At 35.2% G+C, this 17,860-nt stretch overlaps 1 protein-coding gene across 1 annotated transcript in view; it reads left to right on the forward strand.

Moving 5' to 3' along the window:
• LOC123527057 (uncharacterized protein CXorf38 homolog) overlaps positions 1-17,860 on the forward strand; it is a 34,028-nt gene that overhangs the window by 12,385 nt on the left and 3,783 nt on the right. Inside the window, exon 3 of the mRNA XM_053522672.1 lies at positions 16,492-16,650. Within this exon, the coding sequence (XP_053378647.1) occupies positions 16,492-16,650 (159 nt within the window). The remainder of the gene's footprint in view (positions 1-16,491; positions 16,651-17,860) is intronic.

Below are 17,860 nucleotides of genomic sequence, written 5' to 3' on the forward strand. Positions count from 1 at the left end.
TTATGAGCATTTTTCTACGGGGGGACCAGAGACCGGCCGTTGTCGACAGGTGGTCGCTATTCACGGGTGGCCGTTAGCACAAATTTGACTGTAATTTGACTAAAGCATCAAAATCAATGAATATGTTATGGTTTTTCCAAAATCTTAATTTTATTAATTACCATCAAGGTTTCGGTAGACTGTATTTTCTCAGTCTACCGGCACCTTGATGGTACTTTATATAAGTTACAATTTGGGCAAAATAAGACCATATGCTTTGAGGTTGACGCTTCTGTCACGGTATAAACGCAAAACCGCACTGTACAAATACGACCATGACTCCCAGAACATATGAGCTCTGTATGTACTGCAGGCATAAGGGGTTTACTCACAATATGAAAATTGATTTTGGAGGTACCTCGTTGTAACTGTTACGGCTAAATCAATAAATTTACGTCAGATTGTTAATAGCAGCATCGCATTACGGTTAGACGTGTGAAAAAGAAAATGAACAATTGTGTCTACTACCGAGTTGAAAATTCGAGGTACTTTTTAGCTGGACTATACGAAGTATGGAGAGCTATCCTACTCGACCCGGCGTCGGCGTCGGCGTCCTTCCACGTCCGCACTTTAGTTAAAGTTTTGATGCACTTTCTCTTTATCTCTGTTATTACTTGATGGATTTACTTCAAACTTAAAATAGTTATTCCTCATCATCACCCACATCATATGGCATAAGGTTCATAACTCTTGCACCAATATTTGATGAATTGTCCCCCCTTTTTACTTAGAATTTTCAGGTTAAAGTTTTGGTGCACTTTCACTTTATCCGAGTTATTACTAAATGGATTTGATTCAAACTTAAAATAGTTGTTCAACATCATCAGTCACATCATATGGCACAAAGGTCATAACTTTAGCACTAATATTTTATGAATTATCCCCCCTTTTTACTTAGAATTTCAGGTTAAAGTTTTGGTGCACTTTCACTCAATCTCAGTTATTACTAAATGGATTTGATTCAGACTTAAAATGGTTGTTCAGCATCATCACTCACATCATGTGACACAAGGACCATAACCCTTGCACCATTATTTCATGAATTATCCCCCCTTTTAGCTCACCTGTCACGTAGTGACAGGGTGAGCTTTTGTGATCGCCCTTCGTCCGTCGTCCGTCCGTCCGTCCGTCGTCCGTCCACAATTTCTTTTGAACAAGATAGAGAACACATTTTGCAAGCAATTTTGATCAAACTTGTACAAAAATTGTATTGGCATGATATCTCAGTTCCTTTCGAAAACTGGCCAGATCCCATCATGGGTTCTAGAGTTATTGCCCCTTAATGGGCCAGAATTTGCTATATTTGTGCATCGACAATTTCTTGTCTGCACAATAGTGGTTTCATTTATGATTTTTTTTAACCAAACTTGCACACAACTTGTATCACCATAAGATCTTGGTTCCTTTCTTGAACTGGCCAGATCCCATTATGGGTTCCAGAGTTATGGCCCCTGAAGAGCCAAAATGAGCTTTTTTGACCTTGTCTGCACAATAGCAGTTTTATTTATGATTTGATTTTTAAGTTGCACACAAATTGTATCACCATAAGATCTTAGTTCGTTTCTTGAGCTGGCCAGATTCCAGTACGGGTTCCAGAGTTATGGCCCCTGAAAGGGCCAGAATTAGCTATTTTGACCTTGTCTGCACAATAGCAGCTTAATTTATGATTTGAATTTAACCAAACTTGCACAAAACTTGTGTCACCATAAGATCTTGGTTCCTTTATTGAACCAACCAGATCTCATAATGGGCTCCAGAGTTATGGCCCCTGAAAGGGCCAAAATTAGTTTTTGACCTTGTCTGCACAATAGCAGTTCATTTATGATTTGATTTTAACCGAACTTGCACACAACTTGTATCACCACAATATCTGGGTTTCTTTCTTCAACTGGCCAGATTCCATTATAGGTTCCAGAGATATGGCCCCTGATAGGACCAGAATTAGATAGTTTGACCTTGTCTGCACAATAGCAGCTTCATTTATGATTTGAATTTAATCAAACTTGCACAAAACTTATGTCACCATAAGGTCTTGGTTCCTTTCTTGAACCAGATTCCATTATGGGTTCCAGAGTTATGGTCCCTGAAAGGGCCAAAATTAGCTATTTTGACCTTGTCTGTACAATAGCAGCTTCATTTATGATTTGATTTTAACCAGACTTGCACACAACTTGTATCACCATAAAATCTCGATTCCGTTTTATTCGCCCGAAGGGACATATTATGTTATCGCCTCGGTGTCCGTCTGTCGGTCTGTATGTCTGTTTGTTAGAATTTCCCTTCCGCTCTGTAACTCTTGAACCCCTTGAAGGATTTCAAAGAAATCTGACACAAATGTTCACCTCATCGAAACAATGTGCAGAGCGCATGTTTCGGATGGCTCACTTCAAGGTCAAGGTCACACTTAGGGGTCAAAGGTCATATGACTTTGTTTTGTGTGTATATTGCTCTGCATTTTGTTCACTTACAATTAATTTTTTTTAATTACTTCCCTTTTATGTTACTATAAATAGCTTATTTAAGAAACTTTTTTATTATTGGACGTAGGGAAAAACCGAGACCACTTTTCTGTGGTACAACATTGATGGTACCTCCAATTTTTAGGTGTATTTTGACATATCTGTACCTTGTAAGAATTTTTTTTAATTTTGGTTAAATTCTTCCCTTTGTTGTTCCTGTCCTTTGGACTTAGATTTTTAGCCCACCATCATCAGATGGTGGGCTATTCAAATCACTCTGCGTCCGTGGTCCGTCGTCCTTCCGTCCGTCCGTCCGTCCGTCCGTTAACAATTTCTCGTTATCGCATCTCCTCAGAAACTACCAGGGGGATTTTGACCAAACTTTGTCAGAATGATGTATTGATACCCTAGTTGAGTCCCTCTGAAAATCAGACTGGTTCAACAATTTTTTAGTAAGTTATGGCCCTTTGTTTATTTCTATAATTAACATAGATTTATATAGGGAAAAACTTTGAAAATCTTCTTGTCCAAAACCACAGAGCCTAGGGCTTTGATATTTGGTATGAAGCATCATCTAGTGGTCCTCTACCAAGTTGATTCAAATTATTTACCTGGGGTCTAATATGGCCCCGCCCCGGGGGTCACATTGTTTATATAGACTTCTATAGGGAAAAACTTTGAAAAATCTCTTGTCCAAAACCACAGGCCCTAGGGCTTTGATATTTTGTATGTGACATCATCTAGTGGTCTTCTACTAAGATTGTTCAAATTATCCCCCTAGGGTCAAATATGGCCCTGCCCCGGGGGTCACATGGTTTACATATACTTATATAGGGAAAAACTTTGAAAATCTTCTTGTCCAAACCACAAAGCCTAGGGCTTTGATATTTGTAATGTAGCATCATCTAGTGGTTCTCTACCAAGTTTGTTAAAATTATCCCCCTAGGGTCAAATATGGCCCCGCCCCGGGGGTCACATGGTTCATATAGACTTATATAGGGTAAAGCTTTTAAAAACTTCTTGTCAATAACCTACAACATTCAAATTTGGACCACATGTATGGTTTTGAGTGGCATGATGAACCTTGACATGAGTTGACCTTGATTTTGACCTAGTGACCTACTTTCACATTTCTGTAGCTACAACCTTCAAATTTGGACCACATGCATAGTTTTGTGCACTGAAAAAAACTTTGACCTTATTATTGACCTAGTGACCTACTTTCACATTTTTGAAGATACAGGCTTCAAATTTAGACCACATGCATAGTTTTGTGTTCCGAAATGAAATTTGACCTTGATTTTGACCCAGTGACCTACTTTCACATTTCTCAAGCTACAGCCTTCAAATTTGGACCACATGCATGGTTTTATGTACCGAAACAAACTTTGACCTTTACATTGACCTAGTGACCTACTTTCACATTTTTAAAGGTACAGGCTTCAAATTTGGACCATATGCATAGTTCTGTATTCCGAAATAAAATTTGACCTTGATTTTGACCTAGTGACCTACTTTCACATTTCTCAAGCTACAGCCTTCAAATTTGGACCACATGCATGGTTTTGTGTACCGAAACAAACTTTGACCTTTACATTGACCTAGTGACCTACTTTCACATTTTTGAAGGTACAGGCTTCAAATTTGGACCAAATGCATAGTTCTGTATTCTGAAGTGAAATTTGACCTTGATTTTGACCTAGTGACCTACTTTCACATTTCTCAATCTACAGTCTTCAAATTTGGACCACTTGCGTAGTTTTGTGTACTGAAATAAACTTTGACCTAGTGACATAGTTTCAAATTTCTCAAACTACAGCCTTCAAACTTGATGCACATGCATAGTTTTGTGTACAAAGAAATTTGTCCTTGAAATTTATCTAGTGACCTACTTTCACATTTCTCAAGCTACAGCTTTCGAATTTGGACCACATGCACAGTGTTGTGTACGGAAATGAAATTTGACCTTGAGCTAGTCAATAAGTCTTGAAATTTGGAACACTCAAAAATGGCACATTGGTGGGCGCCAAGATCACTCTGTGATCTCTTGTTTTCTGAGGACTTAGATTTAGTTTTAATTTCTTCCCTTTGTTGTTCCTGTCCTTTGGGCTTCATCAGTCACAATTTTGCTCCTAACCTCCTGTGATGTAATCCTTCAGGCATGAAACTACTGGCCTGATTTGAAAATAATTTTATTTGAAGTAACTTTAAGAAAATTTCAACTATATTTTCTCATAATTCTTTTGATTGATCTTGATTATGATTTTTTGACCTTCTTGTCCTTAAGTGCAATGATAACAGGTGAGCGATATAGGGCCATTTTGGCCCTCTTGTTACTTACAACTACAGTTAAAGTTTTGATGCACTTTCAATCTAATTCAGTTATTACTGAATGGATTTGATTCAAACTTAAAATAGTTGTTCCGCCGTATCACCAACATCATAAAACACAAAGTCCATAACTCTGGCACAAATATTTCATGAATTATGCCCCTTTCACTTAGAATTAAAGGTTAATTCTGATGCATTTTCACTATATCTCAAGTTATTACAAAATAGATTTGATTCAACATGACACAAAGTGAATTATGCCCCCTTTTTGCTAAGAATTATACGGGAAAACCGTCTATAGATAATGTGTACGTGTATATGTCAAAGTAAACCTATATACCGTTCAACTTGGGAATATGATCTATGGCACAAGACCAATACGGAAGTGGTTACGCGGAAAATAGTTCCTCTGTTTGATGGTGAATATTGGTGCATTTTTGAGTGAAAGACCTGCAATAAATGGCATGATTTAATAGAGGAGATATGAAATAGTAGGTACATGTACAATTTGACAGAATGAAAATGTCAGAATATGCATAACATGACTTTTTGATAGGGCCTGTTTTGCCTGTTTGCGGCCATCTAGAGAGTATTCTTCATACGCTTGTGATTTGGTTCAAAATGGTGGAAAAAAGAGCCGGTCAACCCAATGTTTACTGTGGCTGGAATTTTTTCTCTTGGATAGTTCTGTTGAGTTCAGGTATTTTTATAGGGTTGGAATGCATGCAGAATTGCTATAGTGTCCAGTGCCTATATAGAACATATAGTAAAAATAACTGTGGTCTTAGGCCTGACTATACCTTCACCGTTTTTGTTGTTGTTGTTTTTACCCATAATTGCCGGAATTGCTGCCGCGCAGTTTGCGCAGTAAATAATTTTCAGGACAACATTAAATAAAATAAAATTGCTTATGAACGATCCGGCGCCGCATTACCAAAACAGATTATTCTATCGAGTTGAACATTTGCGCTATTAATGGAATCGGTGTTATTCATGTAACGAGTTTATGGATGATTCAAGCGGCCCGCTTTTTGTTTCGAATATTGAATAATAACGTAGGCTACATTACAGCAGAGTTTGAATTATAAAGCATCGCTAATTTTTTCTTTTTTAATGTAGAAACCCAATAATTTCAAAAATATCAAAGTAAAACGAATTTAGACACGCTGCCCTAACAAAATTTATTTATATACATAATTTTATGACCAAGTTGCGTCACACTTCCCCGTGGTCCAGTGGATGTCGTAGATGCTTTCCATGCGTGAGGTCCAAGTTCGAATATCGTCAGATGCTTCTAAAAATTTGTTTCTTTTTTTTTTGCTTTAGACCCAATTTATGTTTTTTTATTGATATTTATCACAATTTTTGCAATTATTGGAACAAAAATCAATAATGTGTACAGTTAACTAATGTTCTGTCTGTAAATTTAAAATTCAAAGGCATGGTGAAGCATACATCGATATTGCTTATCTCCCCTCCCTTCCACAGTCTTTCACATACATTGCAACTACTTTCTCAAAAAAAATCAATTCATTGACTAGGGTTTCACACTTTGAAAAAATGTTGGCTATAAACTTGAGAGGTCCCAACTACGATCCCTATCAAGCTGAGAAATTAACCTTAATCATATACAGAAAAAGGCCCCAGACTGTTAAGAGTTAGGTAAATTAAATTGGATTTCTTGAATTTCAACCAAGAGTGTTTGTGTTATAGATAAAATTCTGGTCAAGAACTTTTTAGAATGAATTTGAAATAAGAATTTTACATGTAAATGGTAGATTGTCATTCTCAAATACAAGAGGTTTACGATAGCTGTTTTAGTGGGCCACAATTTGTCCGTGTCATTTGACAGTAATGGCATTTAAAAGAATTGAAATAGTCAGTGTTTAGGATAGCAGGATTATGTAAGTTCCCGTTTCTATACTACAAAAGAATATCAGAAGAACATGAGGTTGAGCGTGATGTTACGCAGGCTTAATGAGTAAATTGTTGTGTTTATTTTTGTTGTTGTTGTTGTTGTTGTTTTTAAAACCTATTTGTAACAAATGAACTGAAAAGAAACTATGCATTCCCAGATTCAGAAATTTGTGTTAGAGAAACAAATTGACAGCAAAGGCATGATCGTTGATGCGCATTGCGCCAAGTGTAGTATGTACAGAAGGGGATATACTGAACAGTTTTAAATATAAGTACGTATGTAATTGGTGGCCTACTGGTACTGATGATAAACCCGGACAGATGATAAAGTCGACCACCTTGGAATTTTTCGATTGCAATCGGTTATTTATATGATTGAACACACCATCTAATAGCAACCACTTACAACACCAACTGGTGAAAACAAAAACAAAATTGGTAATATTCTGTATAAATAAATGAATTGCATTTATCTGTATAACAAAATATTTATCCAAAATTACTGGGGATGAGGGTGTTCTTTACGCATGCTCACTGTCAACACATAAAGGCCTGGCATTGGGTCACTTTTCATTATTTGATCCAGAATGGCTGTTGCAGCATTTTGGGGAAAGTTTCAATATAATACTATGAGGAAAATTTTGTAAATGACAAAGTGGTCAAATTTATCAAACGTTCGTACAGTCCCCATTTTACATATCCCTTTCAGGGCCTCACTTCATGTGAGTTTGCTTACTAAATATAACTTTGAATTATGTAAAGTTTTCAGCAACTATTAAGCGTTATTTTGATACCAACCATTGATAATAATTTGCAGAAATAAAAAAGTTACAGGTAAAAAAAACAACTTATTTTCTGTCCTGGTTTATCATCAGTACCAGTATGGGTGCATTTTGGGACTAGATTCTGTGCACCCAAATATCACTATTATCTTTAACTCATGAACACTATTTTCCATTGTCTGTCTACATGGTCTAGTCTTGACAAATTGGAAGAAATGATTAGATCTACGTTCATTTAAAAAAAACATTTTAAAACATTTTCCTTTGTTAATTTTTATAAAAAGAGCAAAACCGTCAGGCTTACTGTCAAAACTGAAAATATCAGAAAGAACAATTTTGAATTTATGAAGAAAAAAAATCCGTATGACTAGGTTTTCCCGTCGGATAGGCAGCGCCTAATTCCATATTATTTAATGTTTGATACACTTGATCCTTATCTGTCTTATTACTTCATACGTTTGACACAGACTCAAGCTATTATCCAATATTTCATCCATGTCGCAGTCATTAAACACTCCAGTGACAGCTCCAGCTTCGTCAAATGTGCCCAGTTCCACTATCCAGCATCGAAATAGTCGGGCGCGCTGTCTCCTGTGACAGCTCTTGTTGCAATCGGTGTTGTTCGGGTTTCTTCCAGTACACTATGCGCATAGTAGCAGAGCTACCGGCGCCGCTTAGCGGCACCGACAGCGTCGCATTACGGTTAGACGTAGGAAAAAGAAAATGAATAGAGAGACCTAACTGTGTAAACTATCGAGTTGAAAATCCGTGGTACTTTTCGGAATCGGTGTTGTTCGGATTTTTTCATGTGTACTATGCATATAGTAATTAATCAGTAAAGACGTCAGTAGACGCTTGCTGTTTACAGTTGACAAAATCATCTCGCTTACTGCTTTGAATATTGAATAAAAATGTAAATGAGCATTTGATAATAAGAAATTAGTGCTAAATACATTTTCTACGACGAAAAAAAAAGAAATAAAATACAATATTTTCATTTTGAAACGACTTTCGTCACGCTGACATTACTGAACTTCATTATATACTTATGTTTGCCCTGATGATGTCATAACTCCAAAGTGGTGTAGCGAGTTCGCGTTGAAATCCAGAGATCGTGAGTTCGAACCTCACCTAGACCAGATCTTTTTTTAATTCCTTTTTTATTTCAGTTTTTTTTTTGTATTATTATGAGTTTTGAAAATATTGTATAACTAAAGTCATTCATGTGAAATTTAACAAGTGTTTATAGTTTTGATGTCAGGTTCCAATGTAGTGCCTGTGCAGTAGTCAGGAGGCATAACTTTTAAAAAAAGCTTTAGGATCAAAATATACAGGCGTTGAACTGGGAAAAGCAAATAATGCTCTTCTCCCCGCTCACATACATTTCATCCGTTAGCTTTAAAATCACTGACCAGAGTTTATAAAAAAATCTAAAACTATTGGCGATGAATTATCAATAAACATCAAAAAGGTTCTTACTGCCATCCCTATTCTCTAGTGCTAAAAGATTAACCATAAAAATGCCATAGATTGTTAACTTAGAAGTTCAGTAAATAAACAGGGGTTTTCGAGAATTTCCGAAAAATGTCATTTAAAAGAATTACAATAGTCATTTCCAGGATTACGTAAATTCTAATTTCTATTAACTTTGGAATTGGAGCATTAACGTTTTTACATTAAGTCCTCATTGCCAAACATTTACACGCAAAGAGACAGAATTCCTTTGGCTATTGGCCTAATGAGATTCTGTTAGGTTTGAAATTTTCAAGGCTCAAGCTTTTAAATTTGAAGGAGTTATCATAAGTGTCTGGTTTCCAGTATGATAATAATATATGTAAAATTTTTGATGCAGTACGTTTTAATAAGAATAACAAAAAATATTCAAATACGTTTTTTTTCTTTATCTTTGTGCCGATTTTAACCTATATCGAACTTTCTTTTGATTATATATACTATAGAATATTTTTCGAGTAATCCCATGTCAAGAATTAATCTTGATGCAGTCTAAAACATGCAGAAATCATGAATTATCATTAATAGTTATGATTTTAATAGATCTAATAGAGCATAAACTTCCAAAACGAATCCATAATTCCAGATAATTCCAACAACACTCCTTTAATTTTTAAGGGCACTGGTGATTTTTAAAGGGAGCTGTGCCTTTTAGGTAGCACCTAATTTCATATTAAGGGCACTGGTGATTTTTTCAAGGGAGCTCTGCCTTTTAGGTAGCACCTAATTTCATATTACGTCAGTAGACTCTACAGCGTCGCATTACGGTTAGACGTGTGAAAAAAATGAATAATTGTGTATACTACCGAGTTGAAAATTCGTAGTTCTTTTTGGAATGGTGTTATTCGGGTTTCTTCCAATACACTATGTGCATAGTAATTAATCAGTAAGACGTCAATAGAGGCTTGCTGTTTACGGATAAGAAAAGCGTCTCGCTTACTGCTTTGAACATTGAATAAAATGTAAATGAGCGTCTGATAATAAGAAATTAGTGCTAAATACATTTTCTACAAAGAAAAAATACGATAATTTTTGATGTGAAACGATTTTCGTCACGCTGCCATAACTGAAACTTATTATATATACTTATGCTTGTCTTGTATCATGTCTTACTTCCGCAGTGACCTAGTGGTTTGCGAATTCGATTAGTTATCCAGAGGTCGGGAGTTCGGTCCTCAACAGAACTAGATTTATTTTTTGATTTCCTTTTTAGCTCACCTGAGCCAAAGGCTCATGGTGAGCTATTGTGACCGCTCAATGTCCGTCTCCGTCGTCAATCGTCCGTCGTGTGTCCGTCAACATTTTCTAAAAAAAATCTTCCTCTTGAAAACCACTGGGCAGAATAACACCAAACTTCACAGGAATGATTCTTGGGTGGCCTCCTTTCAAGATTGTTCAAAGAATTGAATTCCATGCAGAACTCTGGTTGCCATGCCAACCGAAAGGAAAAATCTTCTTGTCCAAAACCACAGGGTCTAGGGCTTTGATATCTGATGTGTAGCATCATCTAGTGGTCCTATACCAAGATTGTTGAAATTATCTCCCTAGGGTCAAATATGGCCCCGCCCTGGGGGTCCCAGGGTTTATATAGACTTATATAGGGAAAACTTTGGAAATCTTCTTGTACAAAACCACTCGGCCTAGGGCTTTGATATTTGTTATGTAGCGTCATCTAGTGGTCGTCTACCAAGAATGTTCAAATTATCCCCCTAGGTTCAAATATGTTTTACATAGACTTATATTGTGAAAAAAATGTTAAAAATCTTTTTGTCTGAAACCACAAGATGTAAGCCTTTGATATTTGGTTTGTAGCATTGCCTTATGGTTCTCATCCAAAATTGTTTAAAATGTACCCCTTGGGTAAAAAGAGGCCATGCCCTGGGGTCCCAAGTATTATATAGATTTATGTAGGAAAAAAAATTAAAGTTCTTCTTATCTAAAACCCACGACCTAGGCATTTGATATTTGGTATGATGCATTGCCTAGTAGTCCTCTACCAAAATTGTTCAAATTATGCCCCTGTAGTTAAAAGAGGCCCCGCCCCGTGGTCATTTAGTTATTATAAGAGTTATATAGGAAAAGATACTTAAAAAATTATCTGATCCTATTTCCAAGACTGTTGAATTACCTGATGATCCCAAGTAATATGATGTCATTTTACTGTGACCTTGACCTGCTGACCTGCTTTCTTGTTTTTTAAGATACAGCCTTAAATTTGGATGACATACACAGTTTTGCACACCGATCGTAAAACTGAATTTCATTGACCATGAATGTGACTTTCTGACTTTCTTAATATTTTAGCATCAGTTTGACACTTGAAACATGTAGCTCATATTACTCAGGTGAGCGATCCAGGGTCATCGTGACCCTCTTGTTTTAATTCACTAGATTTTTATTGTATCCTTTATGAGTTTTGAAAATATTGTAACTAAAGTCATCCATGTGAAAATTTAACAAGCGTTTTGTTTTGATGTGAGGTTCCAATGTACGACCTGTACAGTAGATATAACTTTAAAAAAAGTTTTGGGGTCAAATTTTACAGGCATTGACCTCTGAAAAGCACATCATGCTCTTCTCCCCTTTCACATGTATTTCATCCATTATCTTAAAAATCACTGTTCAGAGTTTATCCCTAGGAAAAAAAACTATTGGCTATGAATTATCAATAAACATCAAAAAGGTTCCTACTACTATCCCTATTCTATAGTGCTAAAGCACGGCTACTAAACGCTAAGGCCACCACCAAAGTGTGGTGATAAGGAAAAGAGCTATCGACATTTCCGTGGTGCAGCTATCGCCCGTTTCTATTTGTAAACACGTGAGCAAAATTTATATTTTATCTTATATTTTTATTGATAGAACTTTTTTCGAAAATTCGGAGAATGTAGTGCCATGTAACAACACTTTTACTATAGGTTGGCTGTAATTTCTTTAAAATATTATGCAAATTGTGGTGCCAGGATCTTTTCTCCGAATCTGACAGTGGCACTTTTTCATATCGGCCAGCATTAGAACACCATTCCGATGAATAGACACACTGTAAGAACATACCTGTGCATGCAAATTGTGTAGAAGTGATTAATTATTACATACGCACACACCATGATTAATAGAATCTCGGGATAGAAGAAATATACCAGGATTTTTAAAAGAGGTGGCGCTATAAATCGAATGATGGCGCTAGACAGTAGTGGTGGCGCTATAACGGCATTCAATAAAACGAACTTCTGACGCATCCGGAACAAAACAAACACCAGTATTCTCTAGTTGGTAATTTTCCTGCAGAGATTTGTGTTATTAAAGAAAGAAAACACGATCAGAGTTCATAAACTCCCAATTCATATTTTCTTTTTTAAGTATTTGACAATGTGAAACGTCTTTGAATACATCTGCAATACATGTACTATCCTCTTCAGATTCCTCTTTAAAATCGACCGAATCCGTCGTATTATCCACATAATTTATAGTGGAGTCTTCCTGAGAACCAAACAAATAAAAACAGTTTCACAATTCTCCAGATCGTTAGCATTTTCAAATAACTCTTCATATTCATTGTTATCATTTGAAACATCTCCATATTTAAAGTCTTTCTCGACTTATTCCTATCGGAGGCAAAACTTGATGAAATATTTTTTCTTCCTTTTAGATGTAAGGAAAAGTCCCCTTTTCCTTCTTCCCTTGAAAATCCGCATCTGCAATAGATGAACAGAGCATACATAAATTAGTATTGGGATTCTAGAACAATTAAGTAGTGATAAATCATTTTTCACGTGTGAATTAGAAAAATAATCTTCACAAAAAAATTAAAGACACTGTAACCTTTTAAATTTTAATGCTAGAAGATGTGAGGGTGTTACAAATCTCTTTCAATTCATGCACGGCTAAACCGAGTCTGCTGGCATGTTAGTCGGTTTCAATCCTTGCTTCCAAAGGATCTTTTAACAAAATTTATCACATTGTAAAGTTAAATGATAATATCACTTAGCAGTTCAGTAAATTAAACAGGGGTTTTCGAGAATTTCGGCAAACTGAGTAAAATTCTGATCATTAACTTTTAAAAATGGATAGTCTTTTGAATTTAAAGCTAGCTTTGTACATGTAAATGATTGTTTGTCATTCTCCCATACCAGACGTTTATCATCGCAGTATTTTTGCCTGAAAGTTGGACATATTCTACCTTCCAAAAGGAACTAATTTGACAATAATGACGTTAAAAAGAATTAAAATTCACTGTCCAGGATGTCGTAAATTGTGATCTCTATAAACTTTGAAATTGGAACATAAACTATTTACATTAAGTCCTCATTTCCAAACATTCACACGAAAAGAGACAGAATTTCTTTGGCTATTGGCCTAATGCGATTCTGTGAAGTTAAAAAAATCACAAACCAAGCTTTTCAATTTGAAGCTGGTTTCCAGTATGATAATAATTTATGTAAAATTGTTGATGCAGTATGTTGTAATATGAATAACAGAAATTGTACAAATACGTTTTTCTCTTCATCTTGGTGCAGATGTAAATTTATATCGAGCTTTCTTTTGTTTATACAGAATGTTTGTCGAGTTTTCACATGTCGAGATTTAATCTTAATGAGCCTAACACATGCATTCAGAAATCATAAATTATCATTAATAATATGAAATTAGCTGCTACCTTAAAGGCAGAGCTCCCGTGAAAAATCAACAGTGCTCTTAAAAATTAAGGGAGTGCTGTTGGAATTATCTGGAATTATGGATTCGTTTTGGAAGTTTATGCTTTATTAGATCTATTAAAATTATAACTATTAATGATAATTCATGATTTCTGAATGCATGTTTTAGACTGCATCAAGATTAATTCTTGACATGGGATTACTCGAAAGATATTCTATATAATCAAAAGAAAGTTCGATATAGGTTAAAGTCGGCACCAAGATAAAGAGAAAAACGTATTTGAATAATTTTTGTTATTCTTATTAAAACGTACTGCATCAAAAATTTTACATATATTATTATCATACTGGAAACCAGTCACACATGATAACTCCTTCAAATTTAAAAGCTTGAACCTTGAAAATTTCAAACCTAACAGAATCTCATTAGGCCAATAGCCAAAGGAATTCTGTCTCTTTGCGTGTAAATGTTTGGCAATGAGGACTTACTGTAAACAATCCAAAGTTACTAGAAATTAGAATTTATGTAATCCTGGAAATGACTATTGTAATTCTTTTAAATGACATTTTTGTCTAATTTTGGTTCTTTTTGGAAGGAAGAATGTGTCCAACTTTCAGTCAAAAAATACTGCTATAATAGACGCCTGGTATGGGAAAATTACAATCATTTACATGACTGCACAAAGCTTGTTTTCAAACCAAAAGACTAGCAATTTTTAAAAGTCAATGATCAGAATTTTACCTAGAGAAAAACAGTGTTTGCGGAAATTCTCGAAAACCCCTGTTTATTTACTGAACTTCTAAGTTAACAATCTATGGCTTTTTTATGGTTAATCTTTCAGCACTAGAGAATAGGGATGGCAGTAAGAACCTTTTTGATGTTTATTGATAATTCATCGCCAATAGTTTTAGATTATTTTATAAACTCTGGTCAGTGATTTTAAAGCTAACGGATGAAATGTATGTGAGCGGGGAGAAGAGCATTATTTGCTTTTCCCAGTTCAACGCCTGTATATTTTGATCCTAAAGCTTTTTTTTAAAAGTTATGTCTCCTGACTACTGCACAGGCACTACATTGGAACCTGACATCAAAACTATAAACACTTGTTAAATTTCACATGAATGACTTTAGTTATACAATATTTTCAAAACTCATAATAATACAAAAAAAAAAAAACTGAAATAAAAAAAGAATTAAAAAAAAAGATCTGGTCTAGGTGAGGTTTGAACTCACGATCTCTGGATTTCAACGCGAACTCGCTAACCACTACACCACTTTGGAGTTATGACGTCATCAGGGCAAACATAAGTGTATAATGAAGTTCAATAATGGCAGCGTGACGAAAGTCGTTTCAAAATGAAAATATTGTATTTTATTTCTTTTTTCGTCGTAGAAAATGTATTTAGCACTAATTTCTTATTATCAAATGCTCATTTACATTTTTATTCAATATTCAAAGCAGTAAGCGAGATGCTTTTGTCAACTGTAAACAGTAAGCGTCTACTGACGTCTTTACTGATTAATTACTATATGCATAGTGCACATGAAAAAATCCGAACAACACCGATTCCAAAAAGTACCACCGATTTTCAACTCGATAGTATACACAGTTAGGTCTCTCTATTCATTTTCCTTTTCATACGTCTAGCCGTAATGTGACGCTGTCGGCGCCGCTAAGCGGCGCCGGTAGCTCTGCTATTATGATATTTTCTTTATCATAGCTAAATGACCATTTAGCATTGTGTCCACGTTTTTGATTGAAATTTGTCAAACTTTGAAAGTGATGACAACAAAGTTTGAAAGTTGTTAAGTATTTATGTCTAGATTAAGAGTTATTGAAAGCGGTTCAGTGTACTTTATGACAACTTTACCAGTTCTTTAATGTCACAAAAAGACCAAAAAGACATGCATTATTGTGTAAATGGCATCTAGAAGGATACTTAAATTTGCTTCTAATGTATGACGGGGTCAAGTCTGTCATGATAACAACCTTACAACGAATTCGCTTTTAGTGACTATTCAAAATTGGTTTGAAGTCGCAAAATGATTGATATTATATCATAACGTTACTCGAACTTGTTGCTGATGATTTGTATGTTATTACTTATATAGAGTTATATTGTTCTAAACGTTGGTGTATTCTCAGAAATAAGAAATATATTGCCAATGCTTAATTAAATTGTCACAACAATATTATGTTGACGTCACGACGACGAAATGGCTCATAACATAACTGTCTTAATTAACATGGTTATTCACTGTGCAGTATAATTCGCCATCGTGCGCGCCCTAATGAACTATTCCGCTCCGGTTCTGGCGTGTATAAAAAAGGAGCGCGACGACCTACCACTTGGTAGTACGTGTTAACGTCAAACCACATAACACAAAACTGGCAAAAATGTGGTAAATGTTTTCAAAAATGTAGGTAACGTCCCCTAAGAACATGTTAGAATCGAAATAATATGTCTCGTTAACCGATTTGCTCTTGAACAAAATCATTGCTTGTCGTTTAGATGTGTATTATTAAATCACAAGCCTAAGGGCTGATTATATTCAACGACAAATCACAATTTCAGATATATCATTTCTTTGATATAAATTGTAATGTTTCCAGCAACGATCGGAATTCAGTATTGAATAAAAGTGAGCCGTGATTGCGTGAAAGGTAGTTCTTCATTTTATCTGGCATACATGGTAATTCTGCAGGACATAATTTAACAAATTGGTAAATTTGTCATGTCAACAGCATTATTATTTGACTTGTTTTAATATCAATTTTGCTTTTCACTTTGTAGTGTAGAGAAGTCTACAGAGCGATTAGGTATAATCATAGTTTAGAAGTGGAAGATACAGATCTTCAACACTATTTCGGATGTTTACGGAGTCTTCTGACTGATCCTGCATATTTGTATGTAGATAAAGACGCACTGAGCGCTTTGTGCAGATTAACACAGGTAAGGGAAAACTTTTGTAGTGACAAATCATACAATGCACTTGGCATTTTCCAAGTTTTACTGTAAAACCTTTATCTTGATTTTGTATCTAGTTGTGTGCCACCAATCTGAATTAACAGATTTCTCTCAATAACTGGAGACTTCAGAAGACAATTGATTGTGGTAAGTAAATGAAAGGTCAAGGTCACAGTGACTTTCTGACAATAAACGGGTTCCGGTATGTGTCTGGGTAACTTCATAGATCAAACTTATAGCTTGATTGCAAGTAGTCAGTCCTTATTGCTTTTGAGATCATTACTTAAAATGTCAAGGCAACAGTGACGTTTTCAGATTAGGAATTATACACATACAGTGGTCAAACATCATCGGATAATTGCATCTTCTTGTCTGTAAATGGCCCATATTGATATGGAATAGCATGTCAAAGGTCAAGCTAGGTCACATATGACCGTCGTACTGAAAACCGTTTCCTCTCAATACCTAGGGAATCATTGTACATGCAGTTCACAAAACGTAAAAGAATATTTGTGGTTTGTGCTTGACCCCTTGTTTGTCAATGATCAAAGCTCCTTAAACTTTCTGATGAAATTCTCCGACCCAAAGTTGTCACAGTTCAGAAAATTGTTTCGGCCAGCATATATACATTGACATTGTCAGCGTACGAGTTAAATGACCGTGGGGAGTGCCTACGCCTTAGGTATCTTGAACAATGAAATGGGTCCAATCTCTGACATGACTATTTCTTAGTCTAGCTGACAAACGATGTAGAATGTCCTTTATTAAAACGTATAGCTGGTGAGACCGAATATCTCATATATAAAATTTTCCTTCGGCCACCTTGCCTAAATGATTAAATCAGTAAGCGTAACGTACATGTACATGAAACATAGTACTATATTCTTGAAAAAAAAGAGAAAATAATAGAAAGCAAGAAAACTTTATAATTTAAAAAAGTGTTTACAAACTTGCCTATTTCATTTTCAGATATTATATATTAATGCAAATAACTATAAAAATAAATTTTATACTACTTTGTTTAATGTGACTCTGTTACGTTCTTTTATTTCATTCAATAGAATTTTTGATGATTTCAAATTTTAAATGACTGAATTAGATCTAACATATCAGTAGTAATTTACGTAAGTTATAAACATTTGAAAAACTAATTGTTAAACACAAATAAGAATAAACAGAAACACCAAACTAACAA

Source organism: Mercenaria mercenaria, chromosome 14, assembly GCF_021730395.1.
Source record: "Mercenaria mercenaria strain notata chromosome 14, MADL_Memer_1, whole genome shotgun sequence".
In the NCBI taxonomy this organism is placed as follows: Eukaryota; Metazoa; Mollusca; class Bivalvia; order Venerida; family Veneridae; genus Mercenaria; species Mercenaria mercenaria.